Source organism: Mustela lutreola, chromosome 11, assembly GCF_030435805.1.
Source record: "Mustela lutreola isolate mMusLut2 chromosome 11, mMusLut2.pri, whole genome shotgun sequence".
Lineage (NCBI taxonomy): Eukaryota > Metazoa > Chordata > Mammalia > Carnivora > Mustelidae > Mustela > Mustela lutreola.
The window spans coordinates 24,619,954-24,633,854 of NC_081300.1; the positions used below are offsets into that span (position 1 = coordinate 24,619,954).

General features: G+C 39.6%; 1 protein-coding gene across 2 annotated transcripts in view; it reads left to right on the top strand.

Annotated features, from left to right (window-relative positions):
• Positions 1-13,901, top strand: part of DYM (dymeclin) — a 332,798-nt gene that overhangs the window by 45,081 nt on the left and 273,816 nt on the right. For both annotated transcript variants that reach the window (XM_059140168.1, XM_059140169.1), the window contains exon 3: positions 8,386-8,438. In XM_059140168.1, coding sequence (XP_058996151.1) covers positions 8,386-8,438 — 53 coding nt within the window. The remainder of the gene's footprint in view (positions 1-8,385; positions 8,439-13,901) is intronic.

Below are 13,901 nucleotides of genomic sequence, written 5' to 3' on the forward strand. Positions count from 1 at the left end.
AGCAGATTCCCTGCTGATCAGGAAGCCTGCTGTGGGGCTTGATCCCAGGACCCTGAGATTGTGACCTGAGCCAAAGGCAGACACTTAACCGATTGAGCCACCGAGGTGCCCCCCAAAACATTTTCTTTTAAAAAAGAAAAAGTAAGGGCACCTGGGTAGCTCAGTGGGTTAAGCGTCTGCCTTCGGCTCAGGGCATGATGTCAGGGTCCTGGGATCAGCCCCACATCGGGCTCCCTGCTCAGCACGGGGCCTGCATCCCCACCCCTTTGCCTGCTTGCGGTCTCTCTCTGTGTGTCTAATAAATAAATAAAATCTTTAAAAAAATTACCTAGATATAAGCCTCCGTTCTGCCATTTATTAAAAGTAATGTAAAATTGAGAAGTTTTGTTAGGTGACAAAGGACTTTTGATTTCCTTGGTAATCCACTAGGGTTGTTCATCTGTAGTAAAACATGAATGTAAGTAAGATCAAAGCAGATCGCCTACAGTTGTTTGACACAAAATGTATAAAGCTGCTTAAAGAGTTACTGAATTTTGTTTTATCCTTCCTTCTGTGTCATGCGGGAAAGACGGGAAGATCGACAAATTACTCGTCAGGTGTATTTAAGAATAAATCTATGCAGATTTGATAGTTTACTACATACGGTTTCGTTTTATTTTTGTGTGGTGGGTTAGGAACTCACATTCATTGAGCCGTGTGCTGATGCTCTATACCCTGCCGTATACTCCTTATATCTATCCTGTGAGTTGGTGATATCCTTAGCTTCATTTCGCAGATGAGCAACTGAGTCTCTCAAATGAAGTAACTTGGCTAGGTTATACCATTGATAATTGTCATTATCATTAATCATTAACATGGTTGGAAAGTCATTTGCTAGTGTGCAGAAGTGATGGGAACCGTTGAAAGGCTGTATGCTTGGTCAGGTACTGGAAGTGACTGGCATGTGAATGTAGTGGATGCAGCGACATTCTCTAGCCTTCCTGTTGATATTCCTGCCCAGTATTCCAATTGTTGTATAATTTTAGTGGAATTCAACTAGATTTTTTAAAACAGTAAACATTTAAACTTGACTGTTTAAAGTCAAGTGTTCTGCCTTAGTAACAGTTAAGATAGTAGTTTATCTAAGTTTGCAGGTGCAACACTTGGCCGTAGTCTTAATTCTAGTATTGTGACTGTGTTCAGGCTTTCTTTATCATATGCATCCCTGGAAGCATTAGTTTGAGTCATTTTTGTTGTTCTAAAAGTCTAAAAAGATGGTTGGAATCAGGGTCAGACATTTAACTGTTGTGTAGTGGGGCACCTTGCTGCTGCTCTAAGAGTCGTGTTCTGTGTGTTTTTGATTCTGTGCTCCGTGGCTTCCCCCTTAATGCAGGGTGAAATCCAAACTCCGTGTGACTTTGAGGTTCTCTACTCTTCGGCTGTATTTTATCCTACCACTGTTCTCTGCCTACGCTTCCTGGTTATTTAAGTTTGGTTTTGCTGTATGTTAGCACATTCAACGGAAGGGGCATCAACTGTACTGGTTATTTGAGACCTAACTCACAAATAACTGAGCTGTATTATTGGTATTCACTGGGGAATTTGGTCTTAGAAGCTGACTTTGAGGTTGGTAGAGTTCTCCTAGGGAGATTATCTTCAGGAAATCAAAGGAACAGAAATGGCAGTGGTAACGTTTAAGAACTTGGCTGTAGTTGTGAAAATTTTAATAACCACTTCATTGCTGAATTACCCTTAGGGAAGTTCAGTGAAGGTTCTTAGTAATAGAAAAATCCCTAAACCAGTTTCACAGTTTCTTGAGATACATGCGTGTGATTCTGGGGAACATCTCTCCAGTCCCACGGGTCTTACTGTTATCCCAGTGTCACCAGCAAAACTGAGACTCCTGTGAGACTCCCTTTGTTTGTGTTGCTGTGGAAGAGTGGCCAAACCCTGGGTGGGAGGAGCCTACTATGTTATCACAGAGAAGGATTGCTTCAGACTGAGCTTCGCCTGATAATCAATCAGTGTGGTGGTTTTATCTACAGTTTAGTTCATGTACAAAAGTTTGATTAAGAGATGACTAGTTTTGGGCTCCTGGCTGGCTCAGTCGTTAAGCGTCTGCCTTTAGCTCAGGTCATGGTCCCAAGGGTCCTGGGATTTAGCCCCTCATCGGGCTCCCTGCTCAGTGGGAAGCCTGCTTCTCCCTCTCCCACTCCCCCTGCTTGTGTTCCCTCTCTCACTGTCTCTCTATCAAATAAATAATCTTAGGAAAAAAAAAAAAGAGAGAGATGACTAGTTTTATCGTTTCTCGGCCTTTTGGCTAAGATCAAGTGAAGAGATGACTAGTTTTGAGTATTTATTATCCCTAACATCCCATTATCGACATTTAAACAGTTGACCTCGAGTTGTAGAGTTTTGTGTACAGTGAGTTTGGAGTTCCCTCTGGGGTGCTCATTTATTGAATCTGTATTGGTGTAAATATTTGCTGCCCTTTTGCCCTCTTTTTGCATTCTCCCAGTACCCCAAATCTGCCTTCAGAAACAACATTCGGTTTCTAATTGTAATTGTCTTGGAAACATTGGCTGATTTTGCAGCACCATTTTACTTTTATTTACTGCAAATGATGATTTGTTAGTCGCCTGCTGCCAGAGCATCTGAGCTCATTTGTTTAACTAAAACAGCCCTGCGTGTAGATTCCTAAATACGTGGCAACAGTTACCAACCACCCCGGTTGCTTACCACCTCATTTTAGCTCTAAATCAAGCAAATGAAAACGAAGACTATTCCTAAAATGTTCCAAGAAGTTTCGAAAATTGGAGGATAGAGGGATGAGAGGAAGGGGAATTCTATTATAACGATCAGCATGTTGCTTTTGGCCGGGGCGGTGTGCCTGGCTGATATCCTTTGTAGAAATCAGTGAGGCTTCAGGGTGCGGAACTTGTGCTCCTCCTGACGGTTCTGTGAACCTGTGATTTACTGGGTCATGACCAAGTATTATTCTTCTGGGAGGCGTGGGTAATTGAGACATTTTCCCTGGCCTCCTTCGTTTACAGTTTGGGCACTGGAGATGCTTCTGACCCAAAGTGGTGATTGTTGAGGGGGTGGAGGCAGTGGTGCTCCTGGAGCTCATAGCCCTGTGGAGGGGACCCAGGCCTGCCCAGCCTGATTACACGGCCTGATTGCACACCACCCACAGGTGCTGGCTGGCTTACCGCAAGAGGGAACTTTCCAAGAGAGGGGGGGCTGATTCCCCACCTTTCCCCTCTCTTCATCCTTGAGTGACAAACTGCTTCAGAAAGAAATAGTATTTCATACTTGGAATTAAATAGATGTATTTTTTAAATATTTTAATAAAAATTTAAGCTCTGGGGCAGACCTTGCCTCGAGGGTTGGAGAGTGTGAGGTGCTTCTGGAGGAATAGGGGGAAATAATTAGTTTTGTCTTCTAACAAAGTGTCTGACGATGGCATTCCCTTGGTCAGGACATTTTTATTATGTGCCTGCTTTGTACCAGGTTGGGAATGCCGGGATGAATGAGGACCCCACAGGCTTGGAGCAGAGGGACACACAGACGAGAAGTTGGGCAAAGTTGCTACTAAGTACTCAGTTTTATAATTGGGTGCTTTTGGGGCAGAGACCAGAGACCTGTTCTTATGTGATCAAAGAAGATTTTCTGGAGGAAGTGATGTCCAAGCCAGCCTTACTAATAGATGTTGGAATTAATCATTTTTTCAGGCTAGTATTGTATGAAAAATAAATCGGAACCCTGTTTTGGGACCATTCAGTGCCTTTCTGTTGATAACAAATTGAGAAACTGAACTCCAGACTTCATCTGGTTAGGGTACTTTTCTAGTATTCTGGTTTTCCATTCTCCAATGTAGATTACTGCTTTCCAGAATGTGCCCGGCTGTGTGATGGCCATGTTTTTTGCATGTGTTGTTACTCAATGTCTGGAAAACCCTCCCCTTTTCCCTCCCCTTTGTCTGCCAGACTGACTTCTTTTGCAGTTAATTCCTCGGGGATGTCTTCCTTGACTGCTCCTGGGGTAGGTTGGAGGCACCTCCTATGAGTTCAAGGGCTAGCCTTGATCTTGGGGTTTCCCCTCCACCAAATAGTCTGTCTGCTTCTTTATTTCTAAATGTAACTTGAAGGCAGAGGCAGCATCTTTCAGAGAACCTGGGATGACCCAAGTGTCCAGGCAGTGTTTGCTGAATGAATAGGCATAGAAGCTTTTGAAGATTGTAGCCTCATGTATATAATTGAAGCTCTTGTTTCCAGCCAGTTTTAAGAGAGTGTTATTGACTGAAGAAGATAGAAGCACTACTGAGACAGATTTTATGCATGTGGTTGAGTTATTAACCTCATAAAGCTATTTGCAGTCTTTTGCATTTATACCTCTTTTATTTTTTGCCTGAGTAACCAATAAATTGAGTAACTCATAGTTTCTACTTCCTGCCAACTGCTAATGTATATTATTAAATCAGACCACAGTGATTCATTAATTAGAAGTCTTTTGGTTATTAACATAAATCAATTGATTAAGCATATGCCAGAATGAGGGGCATATGTGATGAACAGACAGGGATATCTCATTGAATCTAAGGTCGAGAACATAGCTGGGCTCTCGGAAGAACCGACCCCAAGAATCTGAAGGCCAGCGGGAATTCCGAGAGTCCTTTCTGTTGGCTTCTGCTTTCTCCTCAAAGTTCCTTCATTTGTTTTTCTTACTAACTGGCTTTCTCTGCTTCTCAGTGGATAGAGGAGGGTTTCTCCCAACTCTCAGCGTTGCAGCCTAATTCCAGGTGTATGGAAAATCTGTCTTTCCATCTCAGATCCAAATTCCCCAAGACTGGAGTGGCTTACAGTAGATTCTATCCCTGATTGAGTCAGCAGTGACCAGGGAGTGGGGTCATGCTAAACAATCCTGTTAGGTGGGAAGATAAGAGAAAAGGATGGGGGAGATCAGCAGACTGACACCATGAGGCAGTCAGACAATGAAAATATTTTTATAAATAAAAATATGGTGACAAAGACTAGAGACCCATACACGGTTTGTTGTAGGATCATTTTGGGGTTATTTTGCCTAAAAAAATTTTTTTTTCAACCTTGGGTGAAACTTGCAGATTTAACTTTGAAAAGATACTTACCTTTTTTTTTTTTTTTAAGAATTTTATTTATTTATTTGACAGAGATCAAATAGGCAGAGAGGCAGGCAGAGAGAGAGAGAAGCAGGCTCCCCACTGAGCAGGGATCCTGATGTGGGGCTTGATCCCAGGACCCTGAGATCATGACCTGAGGCAAAGGCAGAGGTTTAAGCCACTGAGCCACCCAGGCACCCCAGATATTTACCTTTTTGAGTGTGAATATAATTTGAGATTCCTAAGGTAATGGGATGTTCACTGAAGTAATGAGTAGGTTTTAGCTTTATGTGTGTGTATAATACTTAAACATGATACTGTCTTTACTTGTTGGGAGACAGGTTCTAGAGTGGCTCTCATGCGAATACAAGGGGAGACCCACATAATTTTAAAGTTTTCCAACAACCACATTAGAAAAGTGAAACAGGTGAAATCAATTTTAATAATATAGCCATATGTATTTATGTATACATTAAAAGAGGATTTGTAACTCTTCTGCTTATTAGAAGAGGTCATCATGGGATTTAAATATGCTAATAAATTTGAAAGTGCTGTGAGAAACGTTTAAAGGGTTATATAAGCAGAAAGCATTATTTTAATTAACTGGGGGAAAACCCACTACATTTTGGAATCAATAGCTAGCTATCATTTCCTGAGGTTTTACTCTTGTGCTGGACACTGTTCTAAGCACTTCATATGTGTTAGGTGACCTAATGATGACGATGCTTGTGGAGCAGGCGTGCTCGTGATGATCTCTGTTGTGTAAATGAGGAAATGAAGACATAAAGAGTTAAGAAACTAGCCTAAGTCACGTAGGTTGTAACTAGTTGAGCTGGAATTGGAAGTGGAATGTGCTTTTTTTTTTTTTTTAATTTTATTGTGGCAAAATAGACACAACAGAAAATTGATCATTTTAACCATTTTTTAAAAAAAAGTTTATTTATGTTAGAGAGTCGGGGGGTGGGGAGAATGCAGGGTGGGGAGGGGCAGAGGGAGAAGGAGAGAGAGTTTCAAGCAGACTCCATGCTGAGCGCAGAGCCCAACATCCATCCCAGTCTGACCCTGAGATCATGACCTGAGCCAAAACCAAGAGTTGGACACTTAGTGGACTGAGCCACCCAGATGCCCCTCATTTTAACCATTTTTAAGTGGACACTTCTGTGGCATTAAATATGTTCACTTTGTTGTTTAACGCACCATCCATCTCCAGAACTCTTTCATCTTCCCAAACTGAAACTCTACCCATTAAACACTGACTTCCCATCTCCTCTGCCTCCAACTTCACCATTGGGAACCACCATTCTACTTTCCTCCCTATGAATTTGACTACTCTAGGAGCCTTATATAAGTGGAATCATACAGTATTTGTCTTTTTGTGGCTGGTTTGTTTCACTTAGCATAATGTCTTCAAGGTTCATCTATGTTGTAACGTGTCAGAATTTCTTTCCTTTTTAAGGCTGAATAATATTTCATTGTATGGATGTGTACCATATTTTGTATCATGATTCATCCATTGATGGACACTTTGGTTGCTTCTGCTTTTGCCTTTTGTGAATGATGGTGAACATGGTGTACATGTATCAGTATGAATCCCTGTGTTCAGTCCTTTTTGGGTGAATGTATAACCAGAAATGGAATTGCTTGGTCACATAGTAATTATATATTTAATTTTTTGAGAAATTGCCATACTCTTTTTCATAGCCACTGCACCATTTTACATGCTCACCAGCTGTGCACGAGGGTCCCCATTTCTCTACATCCCCTTCAATATTTACTTTTTTCTTTCCAATAGCCATTTTAATAGGTCTGAAAGCAGTATCTTATTGTGGTTTTGATTTACATTTCCCTAATGACTAGTGTTGTTGTACATCTTTTCATATATACCTGTTAGCCTTTTGTATGTCTTCTTTGGAGAAATATCTGTTTAAATCCTTTGTCCATTTTTATTTATTTTTTATTTTTTTTTATTTTTTTTATTTTTTTAAAGATTTTATTTATTTATTTGTCATAGAGAGAGAAGCGAGAGCAAGCACAGACAGACAGAGTGACAGGCAGAGGCAGAGGGAGAAGCAGGCTCCCCGCCAAGCAAGGACTCGATCCCAGGATGCTGGGATCATGACCTGAGCCAAAGGCAGCTGCTTAACCAACTGAGCCACCCAGGCGTCCCCCCCTTTGTCCATTTTTAAATTGGATTGTTTTTGTGGGCTTTTTTGTTGCTGTTCTTGAGTCAGAGATTTTTGTTTGTTTGTGTATTCCAGATATTAGTCTTAATCAGATACATTATTTGCAAATATTTTCTCCCATTTTGTTGGGTTGACTTTTTACTCTGTGATAGTATCCTTTGATGTGCAAAAGCTCTTAATTTTGGTAAAGCCCAACTTACGTATTTTTTTCTTTTCATGTCTTCGGTTTTAGTGTCATATCCAAGAACTCATTGCCGAATTCAATGTCATAAAGCTTTCTCCTATGTTTTTTATTTCTGAGTTTTATGTCTGTCTGTGTCTGTACCTCTTGTCTCTGTCTCTATTTCTATTTTTCTGTGTTGTTTTTTCCATATGTTTATAAATTATTGAAGCTTATGTATATGTTCTCTCTCTTTTCTTCCCTTGTTCCTTGCTTTGTTGTTGATCTGTTTGAAGGTATTGCAGATATCACGAGATTCCATATATCTCCTAAAAATAATGGCATTTTCCCCAAATAACTATAACCCCATGATTGGTACTGCTCTTGGAACTGGGCAGCTGGGGCCCTTGCTCTGTGCTTGGTACTTTGGAGTGACTTTCTTGCATTTTTCTAAGTCTCTCCATTCCTCCCTTTCCCCTGCCCCAGTGCCTGAAAGTTGGGGCTCCTCGAGTGCTTCTCTTTTAGGAATCTCATTGAGAGGCACCTGGAGGGCTCAGTTGTTAAACGTCTGCCTTTGGCTCAGGTCATGATCCTGGGGTCCTGGGATTGAGCCCTGCGTTGGCCTTCCTGCTGGGTGGGAGGTCTGCTTCTCCCTCTCCCTTTCCCCTGGCTTGTGTTCCCTCTCTCTGTCAAATAAATAAATAAAATCTTAAAAAAAAATCTTATATTGAGAATTATAGTACATTTTCTAATTATGTTGAAAACAGAAGCTTAACTCTATTTTGTTGATTTTATTGTTTACTGCTACATATGCCATATTTTCTTCCTAAATTGTTTTTCTCTTTATTTTTGTATATTTCTTTAACTGGTTAGCATGTACTTATTTAGTGTTGTAGTTATTAATTACCTTTTTTCTCTCTCTCCAGCAATGAGCTGAAGCTTTTGGAGGAAGCAACCATTTCAGTCTGCAGGTCTTTAGGTAAGGGGCAAAATGAGCCTGCGTATATATGTATGTGTGTGGCATTTGTTTCAAAATTTCTGTTAAAAGTTTTGGTAGTATAATATGAATTGAAATAATGAAGTGATATATTCTTGATGATAATATTTAATAATACTTCAATTTATGGTGCTCAATAATGTCATTAGAAAGGAACATTTTAGTCAATAGGAAAAAAGACACATGTTTAGCTTACTTGCAGGAGTGGTAATGGACTCTGCTAAGACATGCTCTTTCAGCTTGTTCTTTTCTTTTTTTAATTGAAGAATAGTTAACATACAATGTTACCTTAGCTTCAGGTGTGCAACATATAGTGATTTGATTTTGAATTGACATTTATATACATTAGGAAATGCTCACCATGATAGGTCTTGTTATCAATTGTCCGCATACACTACAATATTATTGACTCTATTTCCTTTGCTTTACTTTATGGTCCCTGTGACTTACTTATTTTATAACTGGAAGTTTGTACCTCTTAATCCCCTTCACCCATTTCACCCATTCCTCCCTCTCCCCACCAATTGCCCTCAGCAACTACCACTTTGTTCTCTATATTTATAATACTGTTTTGTTTGATTTTTTTTGTTTGGTTCCCCATATAAGTGAAGTCATATAGTATTGATCTCTCTCAGACTTCTTTCACTTAGCGCAGCGCCCTCCCTGTCCCTCCATGTTACTACACATGGCAGGACTTCATTCTTGTTTATGGCAGAGTAATATTCCATTGTATGCATATACCACATTGCCTTTATCCATCCATCTATCAGTGGACACCTGTTGGTTGTTGTAGATGCTGCAATGAACCTGGGGGTGCAGGTCGCTATAGAAGTTAGTGTTTTTGTCTTCTTCAGATAAATACCTAGAAGTGGAATTGCTGGGTCATTTGGTAGTTCTATTTTTAATTTTTCTGAGGAACTTCATACCATTTTCCACAATAGTTGCCCAGTTTACATTTCCTACCAATAGGGCATGAGGGTTCTCTTCTTCATATCCTGGCCAACACTTCCCAGTTCTAGTCTTCTTTATTTTAGCCATGCTGACAGATGTGAGGCAAAATCTCATCGTGCCTTTGACTTACATTTCCATCATGACTAATGATGTTGAGCATCTTTTCTTATGTTTGTTGGACATGTGTATGTCTTCTTTGGGAAAATGTTTGGGTCGTCAGCTTCCTTTTTAATCACGTGGGGGTTTTTTGATGTTGACTTGTATGAATTCTTTACACATTTTGAATATTAACTTATTATTAAAAAATGATTTTATTTTTAAGTAATTTCTGTACCCCGCGTGGGGCTTGAGCTTGTAAGGGTGAGAACACGAGTTGCATGTTCCACTGATGGACCGAGCGAGGCACCCCTTGAATAGTAACTTCTTATTGGATATATGGTTTGCAAATATCTTCTGCCATTCACTAGGTTGTTTTCATTTTGTTCACAGTTTCCTTTGCTGTGCAGAAGCTTTTTAGTCTTATTTGGTCCCACTTGTTTATTTTTTGCATTTGTTGCCCTTGCCTAAGGAGACAGATCCAAAAAAATATTGCTACGACTGAACTCCAAATTTACTGCCTATGTGTTCTTCTAGGAGTTTTCTGGTTTCACATCACACTTGTAGGTCATTAATCCATTTCAAATTTATTTTTGTATATGGTGTAAGAAGGTAGTTACCTGAGAGGACCCTTATTTTTTTCTTCTCCTTTGTTCATTAGACTTCTTCTTTAAACTGTTAAAATTAAGTGTTCCTCATTATACTTTTTTCTTTATGATTTTGCTTGTAATTTGATGAAGTTTTTTTTATTGGTTTATTAAGATCTTTTTTAGTTCTGAAATTTTCTATAGTTATGGCTTTGATTTTACTTGTGTTTGAGTTTCTTCTCCCCCAACATAGGATCACCTGTTAACATTCAGGTTCAATGTCTGTTCTTTGCTTTCCGTATCTTCTTTTTTCTTTGTCATCTTTCGCTTCTTGAATTTACTCCTTTATGTCTTTTGATTCAGTCAGTGCTTTATACGTAACAGGTCTGTCAAGATTCTAGTACATCTTTTAGTTACTTCATTTTTTGGTTTTTAATCATTCTTTGTTTTAATCATTCTTTGTTTTTCCTGAACTTTAGACTGCTCTCTTTTCATTATACTCATTTTTCCCAGTGGCTTTCTGTTTTTGTTGTTGTTGTTGTTTTAAATAGGTGACTTTCTCATCTTCCACTGATGACGCTTGTTACTAAATTCATTTGACAGTTAAAAAAATACTTTATTTTTATTTATGTATTTATCTATCTATTTGAGAGAGAGAGAGAGCAAGAAAGAGCATGCGCGGGGTGTGGGGCAGAGGGAAAATTAGGCTCTCCACTGAGGAGGGAGCCCAGTGCTGGTCTGGATCCCAGGACTTCAGGATCATGACTTGAGCCGAAGGCAGACACTTAACCAACTGAGCCACCCAGGTGCCCCAGTCCTTTATTTTTTAAAAGTAGCTCCATTCCAATGTGGGGCTTGAATTCAGGACCCCAGGGGTCATATGTTCTACTGACTGAGCCAGCTAGGAGCCACACTGTTTGATAGTTTTGATTCAGCTCTTTGGGTGAAATTCTAGTGTAACTTATTCCTTACCTGAGTGTTACTGTTACTATTTTTTTCTTATTCCTTAAACCAGCAAATATTTATTGAGTTCCTGCTATATTTTAGGCTCTTTCCTATACCCTGTGCTTTGTAGTCTCAGAGCTGGTGTAGAAAGTGACTGGTGGGAGTTTTCTGGTTGGAGAAGACAGTGGGGTGAGTTTTTTTTTTTTTTTTAAAGATTTATTTATTTGACAGATAGAACTCACAAGTAGGCAGAGAGGTAGGCAGAGAGAGAGGAGGAAGCAGACTCCCTGTGGTGCAGAGAGCCTGATGTGGGGCTCGATCCCAGGGTTCTAGGATCATGACCTGAGCGGAAGGCAGAGGCTTTAACCCACTGAGCCACCCAGGTGCCCCAGTGGGGGTAGATTTTGTCTTCGGAGGTACTTTGAAGCTGTTAACCTTGCGAACCATCCATTGATTACCAAGTAAATACTTAGATCATTTCTATAAACTCTATCGTTAGTGAAAGTATTCTCTGTTTTGGTGGGGAGAAGGACTATCTGGATTTAGCATTTCTGTGAATTTGTATCTGTTTGTATGTTTTCATGGGTGTTTGATTTTTTAAAAGTTTCACCCTTCTAGAAATGAGGGCCAAATAACCCAGTAAACGGCTATAAGCTCATCTTTCAGTTCAATCATTTTGACTTCATGGGCAGGCCTCATCTGTATCTCTCACCGTTACATTCTACCCATACTTGAAAGTATGAAATATGTACAGAAAAGCTGACAACTGAAAAGGATATACAAAACAAACAACAGAAAGCGGTGTGTTCTCACATATTAGATTGAAACCTCAGGAGTCATATCATTTCATTCGTAAATATCTTGTAAGAATTTTTTTTTAAAGGAGACCAATGCTGTTATCTTACTAGGAAACCATTTTTAGCATTGTCACATAGCCACCGAGTGTTCAAATTTCTAATTGTCTAGTTTTTGTGAATCAGGAATCGTATAGAGTCTGTATGTTATTATTGGTTATTATTGGTATATCTTTACAATTCTTTTCATAACTAGTTTCCTCTGGCAATTGTCTCTCTCTTCTTTTTCTCCTATTTATGGAAGAAAGTAGGTAGTAGAGTTTTTCCAGTGTAAATTTTATTGATTGCATCCCCATGGATTGTTAACTTTTCTCTGTTCTCTGTATTTTCTGTATCTTTGGTATTGCATTTGGAGACACAGGGGTATTATAGTGAAGTATTGGGAAAGGTTCTTTCAGGGGCTGGGAGCAAGTCTAATCTCTCACCCAGATGGAAATTCTCTTTATAATACCCTTATCTTAGAGTTATTCAGACTTTGCTTGAATTCCTGTAGAAATAGGGAAGTCCCTTCCTCACACAAAAGCTGCTTAAGTTAACAGATTGCTACAACTTCTAGTGTCAAATGAGTTAGTTTTTTTTTTAATTAAAAAAATATTTTATTGAAGTGAAACTCAACATAAAATTAACCATTTTATTTATTTGTTTGTTTATTTATTTATTACTAACATACAATGTTTTATTTGCCCCAGGGGTACAGGTCTGTGAATCATCAGTCTTCCTCAATTCACAGCACTCACTATAGCACATAACCTCCCCAATGTCCATAACCCAATCACCCTCTCCCTATCCCCCACCCCCATCCCCAGCAACCCTCAGTTTGTTTCCTGAGATTAAGATTCTCTTATGGTTTGTCTCCCTCCCTGGTCTCATGTTGTTTCATTTTTTCCCTCCTTGCCCCGCCTCTCAAATTGCTCATATCCAAGAGTTCATATGATAATTGTCTTTCTCTGATTGACTGATTTCACTTAGCACAATACCCTCTAGTTCTATCCACGTCATTGTGAATGGCAAGATTTCAGGTTTTTTGATGGCTGCATAGTATTCCGTTGTATAGCTATACCACATCTTCTTTATCCATTCATCTGTCAGTGGACATCTAGGCTCTTTCCATTGGCTGTTGTGGACCAGATAAGTTAGTTTTTAATTTAAGTACCATTGTTATCTTCATTTTAAAGTTGAGGACACAGTTGAGTTGTAGAGAGGTGAAGTAAGTTGCTAGGTGTCACAGCCAGTCAGTGGTGGAGCTGGGATTCGAACCTAGTGAGACTCTGTAGTCTAGTTCCATTATGCTTCTCTGTCTTCCTCTCAGCTATCGCATTCCCACTCTGGCTTCTAAAGCTTATTCAACCTCAACATAATATTTGATTTTTTTTTTTAAATTTATTTGTTTATTTTAGAGAGAGAGAAAGAGAGAGTGTGCCAGGGTAGGAGAGGCAGAGGGTAAGGAGAGAATCCCAAGCTGACACCTTGCTGAGGCCAGAGCCTGCATGGGGCTCAAACCCATGACTCTGAGATCATGATCTGAACTGAAATCAAGATTTGTGTGCTCAGCCAACTGAGCCACCGGGTGCCCCACAACATTTGATTTTTGCCAATTAACTTTGGTCCTGTTAAGTTCTGTCAAGGTGTTTTAGAATAGCAAGTCTGCCATTGGGTGGTGGTGTTTAAACATCAGGGAACATACTTTGTCTTATTAGTTGACTTTCCCCTCTACATCTTGTCTAAGAGTACTGTGAAAACTTAATTGTGTTAGAGTGTGTGCTCCATTAAGACCCGGTGTTCTAAGTATCTCCTTAGTCCCCGAAACAGAGCTGGGTCCACCTAAGTAGTTCAGTTAAACATGTGCTGAGTAAAGAAATGCAGAAGGTGTACAAAGCTTCAGTTACATCAGTCCAGTAGCCGGTTGCTCTTTCCAACAACACGGGTTGTTTTGCTTTGTTTTGTTTTTAAATAGATAACCATTTATAAATTCAAACAATTACTTATAAAGTCGTTCAGTAATAAAGGACCTA